General features: G+C 37.1%; 1 protein-coding gene across 3 annotated transcripts in view; it reads left to right on the top strand.

Annotated features, from left to right (window-relative positions):
* Window positions 1-19,519, top strand: part of rasgrf2b (Ras protein-specific guanine nucleotide-releasing factor 2b) — a 511,409-nt gene that overhangs the window by 425,452 nt on the left and 66,438 nt on the right. For all 3 annotated transcript variants that reach the window (XM_051929617.1, XM_051929616.1, XM_028804694.2), the window contains exons 13-14: window positions 16,006-16,088; window positions 18,725-18,973. In XM_051929617.1, the coding sequence (XP_051785577.1) occupies window positions 16,006-16,088; window positions 18,725-18,973 (332 nt within the window). The remainder of the gene's footprint in view (window positions 1-16,005; window positions 16,089-18,724; window positions 18,974-19,519) is intronic.

Raw genomic sequence — 19,519 nt, 5'->3', positions numbered from 1 at the left:
AATATTGTAGAAATGAGAAGGAAAATTGTTATAAACAATATGGGTAACAAATTGTTATGGTGTACTTATAGTACACTAGCATTAGTCTTGTTTTTTATTTAGGTGTTCAAGAGGCAGCTAATCTTGTCACAACGGGAGGATGTTAGCACCTAAATACAATGTGACAAATTATTTGCTGCTAGTCTGGCCACATGCTGCAAATGGATAGCCAAGTCTTGTCCAGTAGCCAAAATTCTAAGAATTGATTAATGTTAACAATGCCTCTTTATATACTATAGCTGAATGATTTTAACACCAGTGTTCAGCACTTTTGCTCATTGGTAAGTGGGTGTTATACTTAGAATTTCAGTCAATATGCGAACACAAACTAATTTTAAAAGCAGACATACAATTAGATGCTTTAACATTAAGAATGATGAGGAGCAAATACATCATGAGAATCACTAATTCACATCAGTGCCTTTTAGTCCTAATCAAATGACTTTTTCATTTCCAGTCTTTTTTTTGGATAGGTATACAGTGATGTCAATTGTTCAATATCATGTAATAGTAGAAATGCATCTTTGATTGCAGTCATTGCCCTCTGTCTGCTTTTTTATACAGTGTATTTTTGTCCGTGTTCTTTATCTATAGTCCAATGTAAAATTTAGTCTTTTTACTCTACATCTTTAGCTCTGGTTACAGATATTGTCTCATGCTTGCTTTCGGCCATGGCTCTACCTCTTTCAGTTTTTGCAGTCCATCATTACCATGCCTACTGGGAAGAGAAATCAGCATGCAGAGAAAAAATCTTCAATGTTTTTGAAAAAAATTAAATTTGAAAATTGGCAGACCTTTTCAGCATTCACTTAAGATGAAAGAAGGTGATGAAAAGTAAAATACTGCAAAATGTTTAATTGACAACAAGGGAGACAGAATTATTTAAGTAACTAAAAATAAACAAGCTGCCAAAAATACACAAAATGGCAGCTACTGTGATAGAAAAACAACAAATAAAGTTAAGTCATGGTAATGTTATGAAAATATCAATATAAAATTCTTATAATGGCAAATCAAAAAATACATGAATATTTAAATTCCACATGTCATGACAAGTGGATGTCAAAAGTTTAGTTTTTATGTCATTTCAGTTTTTGTAAAAACATAACTGGCCTAAAATTGCAAAAGAGAGGTATGTTAAGTTCATAGAAGGCTTACCAAATAGATTTACTGAACTATTTTGTCTTGATAGAGTAATATATTACTCTACTTTCCCCTTTTGTATTATTAATATGTAGCCTTTGTCAGAATGCCTCAAATCTCACAGACTTACCACTGTTTATAAGGTATTATACCATATAACTTCTCCCCATCTTCCCTTCTACATTTATAACCTTAGGCAATTAGGTGTAGTAAAAGACAAGCAGGAATTAAGTTACAATTTAAATAATGTATTATTGATAATATTCTTAAATAATAACAATACTGTATGCAAAGTACATTAGAATATTGACAACCATACAACCTGATAAATGTTGATGTGTAGTTTCAGGCAGCACACAGACTTGTTAGTTACTTAAATCGTCTCTAGTTAAGGCATCATTTTTGGTCAGCTTTCTTCAGAACAGGCCACATGCCAGGTCTCAATATGACTGCCGAGCTGTGCTCTTCATTGTGTTGTCTTTTTCAGTTCATGGTGAGATGGTCTTTCATCAGTTTGGTGAGAGAGATAGGGAAGGGTAAAGCAAACAAATTTATAGATTTTCTGTCCAACCCCTAGAGCCAATAGGGTGTCATGGTACTTAAACACTACAAGCCAGTTCCAAACAACCATACTTCAGACCAATGGGGCAAAGAAAGACTTCACACCTGCCCCCAAAACCATGTGTTATGGTGACGCTTGCCAGCTAGGCAGTCTGGCTTTCCTGTGGGGGTTGTTTGAGAGAGCCCTGCAGAGAAACACTCGCCAAACTTGTTTAAGGCACTTCCCCCCAACCCTGTCGTAAAATTACAAAGAGACTCATTCATTAAAGGGGGAAGGGGTTCTTAAACCATCAAACCATTGCTGTTATTATCAATAATGTAACACTAATATTACATTGCTTTGCCTAAGTTACAAAAAAAGACATACAAAATATTTATAAACTTTTATGCAAAATTTCACACCATAACATGGACTAGTAAAACATTTTCTATGAAATATTAGTTAAAGGGGGGTGATATTTATGCAACCAAAATTTTAACATTTTTTCCTGAATATTTATGCTCTGTTGGTCTTAATTGTGAAAAAAAAATCATGTGATTTATCTTGATTTAAAATTTTACTTTAACAAATTCCAACTTTTCGATAAGATTGTGTAGACTTTGATGTTCACTTTACTTAGGCATTAAACTAGGAGTGTCCGTCTCTGATCCTGGAGGGCTGCAGTGTCTGCAAATTTTTCTTCCCGCCATTTTCTTAATTAGTGAGCAATTTCTTGTGTTAGTTGACTACTTTTCTCCTGGTTTTAATTGCCTTTTTTTTAAGACTCAGTCCTCTTCATTGCTTCTTTCTTCCTTAAATACCAGACTGACATTTGAAGTGAGCTAGCTGGGCTACAAACTCTAACCAGTTTCTTAATTAAAAGCCAGTTCTTGTTGTTAATTTAACCTGTTATTTAATTCCATGGTTTGCTGCTGCACCCATAGCAGACATTTCCAAAACTATGGATTTTTATTTTTCTAAGAGCACCATCAAAATATTTTGTGGACCTGAGCAGATCAACATGAGACCTTCACCTTTGTTTATATTCAGATATTGCATGATGGACTCAGATTATCTGGTTGTGTGTTGGCTGGTTTTATATCTCATTACTCCTGCTAATTGAGGAAAAAAGAAATACAAGTAAGCACTAGTTCTAAAAAGAGAGTGAATTAAAATTAAGAAAAAATAAGTTAATAAGCAGCTAAAACTTGCCGCTAATTGAAAATATAGAATAAAATCCTGCAGCTACTACGGCCCTCCAGGATTGGAGCTGGACATCCCTGCACTAGATTAAATCTGGGTTAGAACAAATGCAAGGGATTAACAACAGATGTCTTTTCAGAAACAAAAACTTTTTTTCTTGGGGGTAAATCCTGAACTGACAAAAAAACAAGAAGATAATTTAAGAACCCACTAAATTAAGAACTAAGTTACATATTTATAAGCTCACTGAACTATGAAATGTGCTAGATTCACAGATGAGAAATCAAAACAGAAATAGCTGGACTATAGGTGAAGCAAGATGGCCACTGCCTATAATATAAGATGGAAGGCCAAGATAACTGAATCAAGACAGCTGTCACTTTTAGCTAGAAAACAGCCTGGACAGAATCAAGACAGTCATCACCCAAATTGTGGGTCTATTAGCTAAGTAATTGATAAAAATCTGAGACAGGTGCCCAAAGGATTGGTCAGCAGGGCAAATAACAGCCACTGGCTTTGCGGATAACTGAATAAAAATAAGACATCTGCCTAATGGCTGACTAGCTTGGTATATGTAAAATAACTGCCAGGTTGCTGAATGGCTGATTGAAGAAAAAGAAGCATTGGCTGCTTTTTGGATGGCTGGCTTAAAAGAACAGGAATGCTGCGGCTCAGTTTGACATAGCCAGTTTAACACAGAGGGGCAACTTATTTCTCTGGGATAGGAAAACAGCAGTTTTAGCTGACACTGCCACCTTAATAAGCGGCTCAAGAGTGAAATGTGAGTTCTCATGAATAGGCCTATGAGTGCTTGGCATGACACGACTGGTTAATAGGGAAAAAAAAGAAAAAAAACTAAAAAAAAACTGCACTATTTTCATAGGAAAAGAAAATGTAACCTAACATAATTTGCCCCTGAACAAAAGCTAAAGTCTTCTTTTCTTTTGGAAGAGCCAAATCACCTACATGGCCATAATGTTTTAGTCACACGTGAAACCAAGTTAGCATGTGCATTTATGTCTTTGGCAATGAGATACAGTCAACAACAGTGCAAGGGGTTTACAAAAAAACATAGTTTATCCATAAAGCATTAGGGTCAGAGTAAGAACCATTAGAAATATTTTGGTGAGTACAGGCCACTCAGCCCAACAATGCTCATCAATCTTATCTACCTAATTCCTACAAAATAACATTAACACTAGAATTACCAGAGTCTACGAAAAAACTTGTAGATCCGGCCCACCTTAAAACTGTTCTCACCTCTCTTTTGTCTTCTAAATGTGCCGATTAAGAGGAGCAGCGAGCAGCCAGCTATACCATCCCCCACCGTCGCAGAACGTTCACTAAGTTTTCCCAGCTCATGCCTTGTTTGATTACCTGGGAGTGACTGAACTGCTGGAGTTTTAGAATAGAAATAATAGATTGCTATTTGGAATACATGCATTTCATGCGTGTTCCGTTTCTACAGTAATCTGTGTAAACACATTGCTAAAACAGAAACTTTTTCATATTTTAGTAATAAATGTTACAAAATGTAGGCATAAACTATAGAATGTGTAAAGCCCGAGTTCCTAAGATCAAATAAACACTTCTACAAAAGCTTCACACACCATATAACAGCTTCCGTGGCGTAGTGTGCTAAGATTTGCCTCTCAGACCGAGTAGCTTTTCTCTGCCTCACAAACATTAGTTCAATTCCCCGCTGGGGATAAAGTGTTACTTCTTTTTTTTCTTTTTAACCTCAAACGGACATAAAATTTGTAAATTGGTATGGACTGTCAGGTAATGAGATCGTTATATTTTCATGTGGGATGCTCCTTTTAAAATATTTTTTTAACAATTGAGACTGCAATTAACATGAACAACTGTCCTTATAACGAGCTGGGAATCGAACTCGCGTCTCTGTGGCACAGTAAGGCAGTGGTGCTCCAAGTCAGCAAACCGTCCTTATAACTTATTTTTTCAAGATCCATAACACACAGACAGACAGAGCACTGCGTAATACAGAGACAGACAGGCAGAGATATACAAACAAACAGGGAAGGCACATGTACTGAAAGAAAAAAAATCAACATGCGCGTTGTTTCTTCTGCACTGAATAAGCTCACCCTCTCTAACATCACCCCACCCCCGATCTGGCTCTCTAAGTAACAGCGCAAGTACAGACGCAAACCAAGTGTAATCAAGAGTACTGGTTCGATCCCCACTCACTCCTATATTTGCCGTTTTCAGTAGTAAGCTGCTCTTTTTGTTAATATTATACAGTACACACATGCACTTGATTTGTGTCTGCACTTGCGCTGTTACTTAGAGAGTCAGATCGGGGGAGGGGTGATGTTAGAGAGGGTGAGCTCATTCAGTGCAGAAGAAACAATGCGCATGTTGATTTTTTTTTTCTTTCAGTACATGTGCCTTCCCTGTTTATTTGTATATCTCTGCCTGTCTGTCTCTGTATTACGCAGTGCTCTGTCTGTCTGTGTGTTATGGATCTTGAAAAAATAAGTTATAAGGACGGTTTGCTGACTTGGAGCACCACTGCCTTACTGTGCCACAGAGACGCGAGTTCGATTCCCAGCTTTGAAGAAAGTGTTTTTTTTTTTCCTCAAATGGAAATTGAATTTATAAATTGGTATGCACTGTAAATCGTTAACTTTAAAATGTCAGTTGCGGTTATTTCTGTTGATTAATTCATGCATTTTTACTTAGAGTCAGAACAGGAGCTTTTTCAGCTTATTCAGCTTCTGATCTGACTCAAACAGCGCCAGTATAACTTCACACCCAACCTGACGCTGTTCGTTTTCAAATAATATTGCATTACTTCGACGATGTTTTCTGATTGGTACTATTCGCGTCATAAAATGATTTCTTCAAAACGTCACATATATTTGTCTCTTTCTTTTTTTAAAATGTGCGTTGTAGCACTCAGCAACTGGCCACCTGCATATTCTTGCGCACACTAAACAAGACAGTGCTATATGCAATCATCAGATTCAAATGTTAACAGTTATATAGCACAGAATGGAAATCAGCAGTTCTTAGCATTCCACCTACTGTAACTTGCTTTCTTTTTTCTTCGGTTATAGTCTTGAATAAAAGTGCACTTGTTTTGTTATACTTTTACATCAACATATGTTCCTGTGTTTGAGCTACATGGGCATGCTCAAAAAATACACGTATAATGCCACGAAAAGTGCATGCAGACACTTCAATTCGCAAGCATTGGTACGACAATGCAGTCACAAGTACACTGCAGAGCTTTAGCAGTGTCAGATGGGGAGTGTCTGATGATTGCATATAGCGCTGAAGTTACTGCTCTTTACTATGCTTTCCTCTGCATGTCCTGGAGTACAAAAGAAACAGCATACAGCAACACGTGGGGACTGGCAATACTGGGGGAAAAAAACACGCGGTCATATGTATCGTGATACACTGCAGAACTATAGCGCGTCTTTATGTAAAAACAGCAGTGTCAGGTGGGGGGCGGTAGGGATGGATCCTGAATGCGACTGAGACAATGAAAAGTGAATTTTAAAAAAATAAAGCTAACCTTTACAAATATCATAAATTACACCGGCTGTTACAGACTGAAATCAAATGTATCATTTTATTCTAAAATAGTGAAAATAAGAACACTTCTCAAATGGGAGTTGTGCAGGATCGAACTCATGACCTTCTGATTCCCAGTCAGCGACTGATACTGTTACACCACAGAAGCAGTGATAGTTAAGTCATGTCAATGTCTCACACTAAGGCGGGTTTTTTTGGCGGTGGCTTTTTTTTCTACCTTTTGTGAAAGTGTTTCTTTGATATTTGGACTTCAGGCTTCATACATTATATAGTTTATGCCTACATTTTTTCATTTGCTACTAGAATATTGTAAACCGTTTCTGTTTTAACAATGTGTTTATACAGATTACTGTAGAAATGCAACACATATGAAATGCGTGTGTTCCAAATAACAATCTTATTATTTCTACTCTAAAACTCCACTTCACTCCCAGATAATCAATCAAGGCATTAGCTGGGGAAAGCTTGTTTACATTCTAAGTCGTTGGGGGGATGGAATAGCCGGCTGCTGGCAGCTTGTCTTTATCAGTACATTTAGATGACAAAAGACGCTGGCGGAGAGGTGAGAAAGGTTTTAAGAAGCGATTTAAGGTGGGCCGGATATACGAGTTTTTTCGTAGGCTCTGGTAATTCTAGTGTTAAGTCTACTTTTGAAAGTCCCTAAAATCCTACTGTCTACCACACTACATGGTAACTTATTCTTTGTGCCTATGGTACTCTGCGTGAAGAAAAACTTTCTAATGTTTGTGTGAAATTTACCCTTAAGAGGTTTCCAACGGTGTCCTTTTGTTCTTGATTAACTCATTAAAAAAAACATTCTTGATCCTCTGTATTAATTCCTTTCATAATTTTAAACACTTCACACATGTCGCCTCTTAATCACCTTTTGCTTAAATTGAAAAGGTTCAGCTGCTTTAATCTTTCCTCATAACTCATCCCCTACAGTCCTGGGGCCTCATGTATAAATGGTGCGTACGCACAGGAATGTTGCGTACGAACGTTTCCACGCTCAAATCGCGATGTATAAAACCTAAACTTGGCGTAAAGCCACGCACATTTCCACGGTACCTCATGCCTTGGCATACGCAATTTCTCCACTCGGTTTTGCAGACTGGCGGCACCCAGCGTCAAAGCAGTGCTACTTTTCCTGTGATCTTTTTCCATACTACTCTCACTGCACCACTCGGAGTATTTATATCACTGTATCTGAGTGGGGAATCACAGCAGCAGCTGATCGGAAAGAGAATTATCGGTATACAGTTTCAAGCACACACTACCTCAGCCACGGCAAAACGCGTCAAAGCTTTTCCTGTACGGACCTCGCGTTTCAGAAACAGTTTCACCCCAAGAACTATAAACGCACTCAATCAAGTGCTCCTTGTAGAACTGTTTGTACTTATAAGTACAATTACCCCACTGTAAACTTGCACTACAGTTATAATATTGCACAACCTGCGCCACTTTATAAAGCGCGTATGATGACGATTACATTTTTAAGATGAAATGCAGCAAAATATGTTGATTATATTGTACAGATAAAACTTTAACTTCATTTAAATAATCTGTATTGTTAATAATTAAACATGTGAGGACACGGTGCCGCAGCGCTAGCTAGTTCACGGATAGCTCCTGCCTTGCGCTATATTCTTGCTGAGTTGGTGCAACACTGGAAGGATAGAAGGATAGAATAATTAAACACATACTACGAAGATATTTCAATGTTCCTTAAAAGTTTTGAAGAATCATCGTTGTAAGCTTACAGATGGCTTAACGTCTATTACAGAGCTGATTGTGTGGCGATTGGGTATTTGGAGAAAGAAAAGTAAGGACAGGAATTGGAAGTTAGTATGTTTAAAAGAGACAGTACTTCTGTAATAAATTTTTTCATCGAAGGTCGCACATAGCGCAGCAAGCCTCTTGCGTGAGATATGAACAATCACTGCGCCATCGTGTTCCCATGTTTAATAACATGCTTTCATTCCTATCATCATGAAAAAGATATCACGTATACACCTCAGTATTTTAATTATTCAGAGAGCTGTAATATCACGAATGTAATGAATTCTGTGTCCTGTCGGAGAAAGAGAAAGAACGGAAGCACGTAGTGATTCACACACATAGAGCACATAGAAGATCAAACACAGAACAAAGCATTTAACGTGCTACTTGAGAAACTAGTAAAATAAACGATATTAAGATGAAGTTTATGATGTTCTACTTTAATGACAAAATAAACTACATGATTAAAGTGGAAATTTCAAGATTAAAGTTGACATTTCGTGCTTTTCTCCCACTGTGTGCCTATTTTTTTTCTCTGTACCCTAATAAGCTTTCATATGACACTCAGACGGTCCGCTACGAGTCGCCTTTTCACGCCGACTGTGACTTCTTTTTTATTTCGGGCACTGTGCGACTTTGTGAACTTGAGCTTTCGAGTTTCTCCGACACGCTATGTCACTCGATCAACTTTCTTTTGTTGATTATACCACTGTTTAAACCAACAAATAGTACGTTTTTCCTTTGCCTCCACTTGGTATTTGCTGAAATTCTTATATTTTCCCCCGTGCTTTTCCCATTGTCTTTTCACAGAAGGCTATTTATATCGATTTGCATATTCGAAGAGGCATAATTCTGGGAGGAGTTGGGGCGGGACAGAAGGCGTGTGCACGTGCGTTAGTTTTCACGCTGATCGGGATTTATGTAGCGGAAGAACGTGGAAGTATGTGTATGTACAGATTCCTGTATCTGGATTTTTCTGTGCTTACGCCATGTTATAGTGTGAGTTCTACGCACGGCATTATACATGAGGCCCCTGGAATCAATCGAGTCACTGTTCTCTGGACTTTTTCTAGCATTGCTATGTCTTTTTTATTTCCCAGATACCAAAACTACACCCAGTACTACAAGTTGTAAAGCTTAAAGCATAACCTCCTTTGACTTGTATTCTATGTGTCATTCCATATATGGCTCCTGAACATTGTCTGGAAGTTGACAGTAGTACTCTCCATTTTCTGACCTCCCATTGTGTATTCATATCTAACATTTTTACTTCCTATGTGTAATTCCTTACATTGACTTACCTTAAATTTCACCTACCACAAATCTGCCCAAGCCTGTATGCTGTCCAAGTCCTTTGGTAATGATTCAATAGATTTCAGATTATCGGCCAATCCACCTAGATTGGTATCATCTGCAAACATAACCAGCATGTTGTTTATATTCCTATCCAAATCAGTTACATATATTAAAAATAACAATGGTCCTGGAATGACTCCTGAAGGTCACTTCGGTTAACATCACCCAATTCTGATAAAGTTCATCACACCATAACCTTCTGCTTCCTGTGTTTAGTCAGTTCTGCACCCAGCTACACAATATACCTTAAACTCCCACCTCCTTTAAGTTTGATGCCCAACTTGGATCTGCCCAATCACCTTTTTATATAATGGGATAAATTTGCCATTTTACAGTCCTTAGAAATGTCCCCACTGCTCGGTGACTTTCTAAAAATATGTGTCAAGGGTTTATATATGCACTCATTAACCTCCTTAAGTAGTTGAGGCTTAATGTAATCTGGTCCTAGTAATTTTTTTAGATTTCAGCCTATTTAATTTAAGCAGCACTTCTCCCTCTGATAATTCCAAATAATTCATGACATTCTTAGTAGCCCCAGTTACTTCTGGGAAGTTTTCCATTTCCTTTATAAGTGAAAACTTCAGAAAAATGCAAGTTTAGAGCATTTGCTATTTAACTCTGTATTATTTTAATTCCCCTTTACTGCTCGTGATATGTCTCACCACCTCCTTCACTGTTCTCTTACTACTAAAACACTGAAAGAATCTCTTTGGGTCACTTTTCACCTTATCCGTAATATTCCTCTCTAACTGCCTTTTAACTTCCCTAATATTGTTTTTAATGGATTCTCTCATGGTCTCATACACCCTACGATTAACATTAGAGTTACTACACTCCTTATACAGCTGTTTTTTTCTTTTCCATCTTCTTTATTATGACCTTATGTACGTACTGTGGAGTTTTTATTAATTTATTTTATTAATTTCTTTCCAAATTTTGGGATGAATCTGTCCTATATCATAGGTAAAACATTGTTAAACCTGTTTCACTGCTCTTCAACTGTCTCAACACATATAAGCTCATCCCAGTTTATCCCCTTTATCCCCATCTGTTCAAAATTTGCCCTACCAAAGTTTTAGTCTTTGAATCCATGCTCTGCCAAAACACTAAGAACTATATTATATTATAGACAATTGACCTAAGTGGTTCAGTCACCATTACATCCTGAATTATATCCTGGTTAATTCAGAATACTAAATCTAGGCAGGCTTCCCTCTATGTGGTGCTTTAACTTTCTGTGCTAAAAAAATGATTATGTCTAAAACTCCTAATCCTGCACTCTGCTATTTGTAAGGCTAACCCAGTTAATACTTGAGTAATCAAAGTCCCCAATAACTATAGTATCACTCTGTAAACATACCTTTTTAATATTTTTAAAAAGATGTGATTTAAAATTACTGTCTTCCTTTGGGAGGTTTATAACACACTCCTAAAATAAGGCTTCTATCCCTAATTCTTTCCAGCTGAATCCATACATCCTCATTAATATGTAGCTCATCATCCTGTATTATATTCATCCCCATCTTTGTTATTTAGCAAGGTTTTTCTTATTACTATAATATGATGATTATGTATATGATACCCAGGTTGCCCACTACTGGCATCACTTTAATCCAGGGTCATCAATAGTCATAAAACCAAGGATGAACTAGAGCAAAGAGGACCAGCAAAGTTAGTGCATCAAAAGTGCATTATGCATTTTGTTTAGTGTCCAAATACATAATGTGCAGTGCAGTTTTTCAATAATAAATGCATATTCTGTACAATAAATACAGTGTTCATGTGGAGGATAAATCCTATCAATAAATAATTCAATAAAAGGGTTAAAATCAAGAATAAAATCACAGTCAGTATCTGATATTTCTAAACTCGAGTCCTGTGTGTCCTTCATCAAACTTGTCTCCTCTGCTCAGCCTTGGAGTTTGCTCAGCTAACGAAAATGAGACAACAGCAAGCATGGTCAACTCTCTTCAGCTTATGTCCACACAACTGTTCCTAAATGTCTGTGGGGAGAGAAGAGCCCTTCTCCCTTGTCTCACCACCATCAGCCTCTCCTGCTCCTAACCAATGCTCACCACGAGCAGCCTTTCTCCTCTAAGCACCATTGCTCCATCTGGGGCTTTCCTATTCTCCTGACTTCCTGTCTCCTGCTCTCACTCACAGACATCTTTAATCGGCAGTGAGTGCAGGGTGTGGCAAACAACCTGTGGAGTCTTGATGAGGGTCAGCTGTGTTAAGTGCCTGTGTGCATATTAAATGCAATTTGCAAATTCATTTATCTAGAAACTACACAGCCACAGGGCTGTTCTCTCACAGACCTACATTCACAGGGTCTGCACTGCCTTACTGTTTTTTTAAAAAACGCACACCTCCCCAGACCCCTAATGTGTCTTACCCTGATGCTCAACTACATACAGCTGTAACTCTTTTATTTTATTTTTGATACTCCAAGCATTCAGGCAAGTGATTTTACTCTGTTACTTATTATACTTTGGACTAGAAATGAAATTACAATTCATACTGTATTAGTTTTTACACTACTGTTCTTTCATCCATGTTCAGTACTAAACCTGTCCTGTCCTAGATCTCCTACCACTGCATTCCCTAATTTAAACAATCCTTGACTAACCTACTTATATGCCTCTCCAACCATCTCACAATAAGGGTGCCAATCCAATTCAGGACACATGAACATAACCTCACTTACTGAAACCTGGCAAATTTATAGTCTCCAGTTACATTAATACACTTCTTTGGGAATCAAGTGGAAAATCAGAGTATCTGGTGGAAAAGCAAGGAAACATAGAGAGAATGTAAAAACTTGACAAAGATGATTAACCAGGGCAGGATTTAGACCAAGTCCCTTAAAGCTGGAGACATCAGGGTTTACCACCGCAGAGATTTTTAAATCATATTTATTATTAGATCAACGGACCAGTACTCAAAATATCAAGTAATGTGGAAAAATATTTTGTTTTTTCTCTTATATAAAAAACTGTCATGTGTGAGCCAGAAAATAATATTTACTTCTTAGAAGCACAAGTGAACATAATAAGTTTACCTGCTATGGATGTGACTGGATCTCGCTCACCCTGCCTGCAGCTGTATTAAGGCCTTGCTCTTGATTTAATTGTTAAATTAAAGCAAACAAGAGGCAGGTGTTTTTCCAGTTTACTCAGAAATTGCAACAATAAAACAAATGCTTTACTTGTCAAGAAAATGAGAAGAAAATAAGCAGTGTGTCTGAATCAGGTGATTTATATGTCTGCTTTGTGGGATTTTATTGTGTCTGCCTGCTTAAAGAAAAAGTAGAAGAAACTCATAGTCAAACAGGCAGAATTTTTTTTTTATCTTTCTCCATTTTGCTCCATGCATTGGAGCCTCCGGGACCGTCAACAGCTGAAATTTAACCCTGTACCAAACAATAATGCTCCCTTTTAAATTTGTACTGATTTAATGTGCTTGCAAATGCTTCCTTCCTGTAGATGAAAGGAGAATGTTCGTATCCATTAGGTTAGAGATATTAAATGAATGATTAAACCTGACATCATTACATATGTATTAATCATTTCCTTTTCCTAAAACATTTACTAATCAAAGTTGTTTTACCTTTTAATTGGTTTAAGGGTCTTTCAAATGTCACTGATTAAAAACATGACATTTGTTTGTACAATGAATTTTGTTCAACAGCAAAAGCCACAGACTCTCATTAAAAAAAATTCACATTGAAGTTTAGCTCTCTTTATACTCATTCTCATTGATTTGATTTAAATTTGAAACGTATCCAGTAAGAATGACTGGAAGTCCCAGTAGACTTTGTTTCGTTACAACAAATCGGAATCTTTGGATGTTTCACACTGATTTTAGGTGTCTGTGTTCTGTAGTCAGATCTTCTACTTTCTGCTCCCATTAGGGTTTGCCACAGCAGATAATTTTTTTTCTGTTATCTTCCTGTCCTCTGCATCTTGCTCTATTAATTACACCCACCACCTGCATGTCTTCTCTTACCACATCTATAAACCTCCTTTTAGGCCTTCCTCTTTTCCTCTTACCTGGCAGCTCAATCCTTAGCATCCTTTTCCCAATATACCCAACATCTCCCCTCTGCACATGTCCAAACCAACGCAATGTCACCTCTCTGACTTTGTCTCTAAACTGTCCAACCTGAGCTCACCCTCTAATGCACTCATTTCTAATTCTGTCCATCCTTGTCACACCCAATGCAAATCTAAACATCTTTAACTCTGCCACCTCCAGCTCTGTCTCCTGTTTTTTTAGTCAGTGCCACCATCTCCAACCCATATAACATAGCTGTTCTTACTATATGGTGAAACTGGTGAGGAAGGCAGGCTCTATTGTTGGCATGGAGCTGGACAGTTTGACATCTGTGGCAGAGCGACGGGCGCTAAGCAGGCTCCTATCAATTATGGAGAATCCACTGCATACACTAAACAGTGTCATCTCCAGACAGAAGAGCAGCTTCAGCGACAGACTGCTGTCAATGTCTTGCTCCACTGACAGACTGAGGAGATCGTTCCTCCCCCAAACTATGCGACTCTTCCACCCGGGGGGGTAAACGTTAAAATCATACAAAGTTATTGTCTGTTTTTACCTGCATTATTATCAATCTTTAATTTAATATTGTTTTTTTTTTTGTATCAGTATGCTGCTGCTGGAGTATGTGTATTTCCCCTTGGGATTAATAAAGTATCTATCTATCTATCTATCTATCTATCTATCTATCTATCTATCTATCTATCTATCTATCTATCTATCTATCTATCTATCTATCTATCTATCTATCTATCTATCTATCTATTCATGAATAGGAAAGGTGCATACCTGTTTATATATGGTCTCACCATTAACAATGTGTATCAGAGCAAAAACCAAGCCATGAGGTTAAAGGAACTTTCTGTAGAGTGTAAAGACAGAATAGTGTCGATCTGGGGAACACTTAAAAAAAAATCCTGCAGCAGTGAATGATCCCAAGAGCACCGCCACCTTCATAATTCTTAAATGGAGGAAATCTGGAACAACCACGACTCTTCATAAAGCTGACCAAACTGAGCAATTGTGGGTGAAAGGGCCATGGTAAGAGAGATCATCAAGGACCTAGTGGTTACACTGGCTGAGCTTCAGTGAACCTGTCTGGAGAGGGAAGAAACTTCCAGAAGGAGAGCCATCACTGCAACACTCCACCAATCTGGACTTTATGACAGAGTGGCCAGACAAGCCTCTTCTAGGTAGAAGACATGTGGACACCTGCTTGGATTTTGCAAAAAAGGCACCTAAAATAATCTCACATTCAGAGCTGTCTCAGATATGACCATTTAGTAAAGGCTGAATGCGACATATGATGGACTAGTGTTTTGTCCAAAGATAATTCCTGCCTTGTACCTGATTTGGAGAAAGGAACTGGCTCCCTGCACCCCTTTTAGGGAAACAAACAAAATCACAGGATGTGATGGGTGACTTTAGTAGAACACCCTTACTAGCCCAGCTACAATGCAGACCTCCAAAATCTTCATTTGGAACAGAGCTGTCTTGGCATAAGACTGCTACTAAGATTTTGCATCTAGTTCCATTATCCAAGAATTTTGAGTTTCAGCAAGGAATTTCATAGCGTTACCTCAGATGCCTGTGTACAGTATCATGTCCTTTCCATCTGATCACTAACCAGCTTCTTCATCTCTTACTGAGATATTCATTAAAACATGGATTGTTGTTATTTTTCCAATGACCCAAATGCAGTTGGACATACTGCATCTGGCACCATACATTATTACTTATCTATTATTTCCTAATTTTTTTTTATTATCTACTGTATATGTCAGTCATTTTAGTGTTAATGCATGGTGTTTTACATTTATTTTCCTAATAAAGTGCTTTATGCAGCTAATACATGATGTCTCACAGTATGTGATGATTACCCACAATTATAGTACTTAGCAATAAAATTCTAATATACTACCATAATGTTTACTACTGCATGATAACATGTGAGTTAATTTTTGAGGTGTTGAATCCTATTGTAGTAACAAGCCAGTAGCCAGTCTTGGGTGGAATGACACTCTGTGGCCGGACACACAAACACCACCCACACTAATGATTAGCTTATTAGTGCGATTTTGCATTCTAGGAAAAAAAAAATTCTCAAGAGGAAGCTCATGAACAATAGGATACAATTCAAGGTATAATCAAGAAAGTGAGGTAGCAATATTCTAAATTATAAAGTTTAATTTTAATGAACAAATGGAAACTGACCAACATCGGACACGTTATTTGTAATCCTTTGCAAAGTAGACATTTATGATTACAGTTTCAATTTAAAGCCAGTTTGGTGTTCATAATAATATAGATCTCTGTTTTTCTAGTGCATTGATAATATCCGTTGCAATGGGCTTATGACCAGCGTGTTTGAAGAAAACTCCAAAGTTACTGTGCCATTCATGATCAAGTAAGTCACTTCTACATCTTTTTTCAGTATATGGCTGTTTCCTTGCACTGTTCTTTCAAGTCAGAATTTACCATGATTCTGCAGATAATAGGTAGGATATTTGCCATTAGAATTTCATACGAAGAGGGAAATATACAGTATCTTAAAACCTTTATCTAATGTGTGCAATGTACCTTTTACTGAGATAGTACTGGTATGACTCATGTTCTTTTACACTTTCAAAAAACATTTGCCCTCATTTGACATATGAGGATACAAACAACTTACTTTTCAAGACTTTGAACCAGTGATGGTGGTGGTTGAAGCTTATACATAAGCAATACATGTATTTTTTTTTTCATTGTACAATGGAACATGAAACTAATCGGACGAAAGAGCCACTGGAAGCATAGCTCTAATTTGGGAGATTAACAAATTAAGTTTATATCAATAAAAAGAAAATTCTATGCAACAATTTTATCTTTTTTTGATATTTTTAGGCATGTAATATCCTCTTTCTTTCTTGAAAAAGTAAATTTTTCCCCTCTTTGCATACCGCTTAGAATCTCTTCCAATGCTCTTTGAGAACCATTATTCCAGAACAATATTCAAAAATGTTATTTTTGTCACAAAATGTCTCCTCTGTTGTTCATTCACTAGTGATATGATAGATGTTTCTAAAGCATTTATTTATTCTTAATTATCTCTTGCTTAATGTTCCACACTAATGCCTTGAAGATCTTTTTTTGCTCCAAATATATACACTTAGTTACTTGCTCTTGTCTCCTCATGAACAGATCTTTAGCAGTTGGGACTTAAATTGCCTGAATGAGACAGAAATACTGGTTACATTTTTTTGTTTATCTTACTATTTGTTTTGCTGTTTATTTCGCTTACTCTTACCCTTTTGCAATTCCTTGTAAAAGCATGTTTTTATTTAAAGTAATCATCATATCTAAACAATTGGGCTAATGGTCATAAACAGGACAAACTAAAAATTGAGAACAAATGAAGTGCAAAATCTTAAATTCCTTATTTTAATTAAGTATTTCTTTTAGGGAACGTTAACAGTTTTTCTTTAATTAGTCAGTAATAGAGGCCACTTGTTAACAAATAAACTACCGCATAATACTTCAGAAATTGATTTACTTAAACATGTAGTCTCACAGTAAGTGTCCCTAGAAACCAGTGGAATGCTGGCAATTATCAATCACACCATGTGATGATGTACTAATATGAAAATAATAAAAATAATTCTAAGAAAACAGAAAAATAATATTCTAAACACAACAATGTAAGCTTGAGAAGTTTCAGATCCTTCCAGGTAAACCCTATAATTCTTAGTTCAAAGAAGTAATTAATTGATGCTAGGAAGCTTGGGTAGAGTGTCAGAAACATGTGGAGGATTAGCTATGCTTGGTGTCCAATTTGGGTAAGTTTTGAAGCAAAGGTGATTAAACTGGCAGGTTTATGTGGAGACTTGTATTTCTGACTTGGTCTAATTTTCTTGCTTTTTCATTGAAAAATCACAATTAGCACAGTTCATATGTTAGCTTCTACTTGCAATGTAAATGTCATAACAATATCCTCATTGCACCACTCAAACTAGAATACAGTATTTGGTACCCCAATGTCAGGTATAAGGAGATTGAACTTCTAAACCTCTATGTGTTTCTTCTAATGTAATTTCTGCTGCAGCAGCTGCATCTTCTTTTACCTTCACACAGCAGTTCCAGTCTTTAAGTGGGACAGAAGCCACTAAAAAACTCATGAAAATAAAACCTTTAAGAGACGTTCCCTTTTATTGGGTCACTCTTTTCATTATTATTATTAAAAAGACTCATCTTGCCAGGCTTTCCTTTTTCAGGGTGCAGCAGGTTGCACTGGGAACCAGATGCTGGAAATCTCAGACATTAATTTAGAGGAAGACTTCATTAATTCTACTGAGAGTTGGCTGCCCGAGAGGGCGCTCTCTAACTGTGAAGCTGCACCACCATGTTTTGAAATTCTGCTGAATTGCATATGTTCTCTGAACATGCAACTTTTTAACTTATCCTTTCCCTTTCTTGAGTTTGAAGTAATAGTGTAAATGCAGGGCTGTGAAAACAAGTTGGTATTTTCATGTCATTTATCTATGTATCTGTTTGCTTGGTTTACTCAATCAAAGCTTCGCCTCACCACTTCGATCACCAAGGCAGCACAGAAGGGCTGATAATGGATGGCGACCTCCAACTCTGTCATCCAGCAGTATAATTTTCCACCTTGCGGACCATAGGCAATTTTGCCAAAGTCCGCAGGACACCTTGCCAGCCACAGGGGAGGCAGCTGTACGGTGAGTGAGGTGACCCTCGCATCAGCTTTTTTTCTAACCTCCCTTGGGCCCCACTGCCATCCTAGAACTCCCCGTCTTCCACACAGTCCAACTGCTCTGTAGTTTACTGCACGTAAACTGCATTAGGAGCACCCAAAATGATACACCTTTGTGACCTTTCATATTTTATTCAGGACTTCTTTAAAAATTGAATTAATCATTTTATCCCTTCTTGAAACACTACACCTTCAGAGACAACTCCATTTCTTTAGTTTTCACTGACATTTTCTGGTCATTACATAGCTCACTTTTTCAGTCTGAAGTCCATGGTTGTATTCTCTTCTAGATCTGATGCTCGTCTCCATAAAGATGATGTTGACATATGTTTCAGCAAGACACTCAACTCCTGCAAGGTTCCTCAGATTCGATACGCTAGTGTTGAGAGATTACTAGAGAGGCTGACAGATCTGCGCTTCCTGTCCATTGACTTCCTGAATACCTTCCTCCACACCTACCGCATCTTTACTACTGCTGCTGTGGTAATGGAGAAGCTAGCCGACATATACAAGAAGCCCTTTACCTCAATTCCAGTCAGGTACTTAATTCTTTTTCACTTTAACACAATGTTTAGAACAACTAAAATATTATAGAATCTATACAGAAGAACTAGTTCTACTGACATTACTTGACGTCTTAATTGCTCTGTGGTATCTGTTGTGGAGAGGGATGCAGTTTGTATTTCATCTGTACATTTGTTGAGCACAAATTAAATTAAATTGATGCATTGCTTATCAAAATTGGTTGTTCAATGCATATAAATCTTAAATGCTCTGTTTTTATAAATACATTTTTTTTGTAAATGCATGAATACAACAGTTATGATTGTAGTAGTGTAACATACATTGACAATAACAACATAAAGCACTAGGCAAAAAGTATGCTTTTACTAATATATGACTAGTTTATAGACTTTGCTCCAAACTGATTAATTTCAGAATCAAAATCCAAGGGATTCATTCCATTTGGTATTACTGTAAACGTGGAAAGATTGTTTTTAAATTAACTTTCCATTCTATTAAATACCTCATGTTTTTGTCATGGTGGTTAAGATAGATGTGTAATCTCATGTTTTCATATCAAT

This window comes from Erpetoichthys calabaricus, chromosome 7 (assembly GCF_900747795.2).
Source record: "Erpetoichthys calabaricus chromosome 7, fErpCal1.3, whole genome shotgun sequence".
In the NCBI taxonomy this organism is placed as follows: Eukaryota; Metazoa; Chordata; class Cladistia; order Polypteriformes; family Polypteridae; genus Erpetoichthys; species Erpetoichthys calabaricus.
This window is presented reverse-complemented; position numbering and strand designations above follow the sequence as displayed.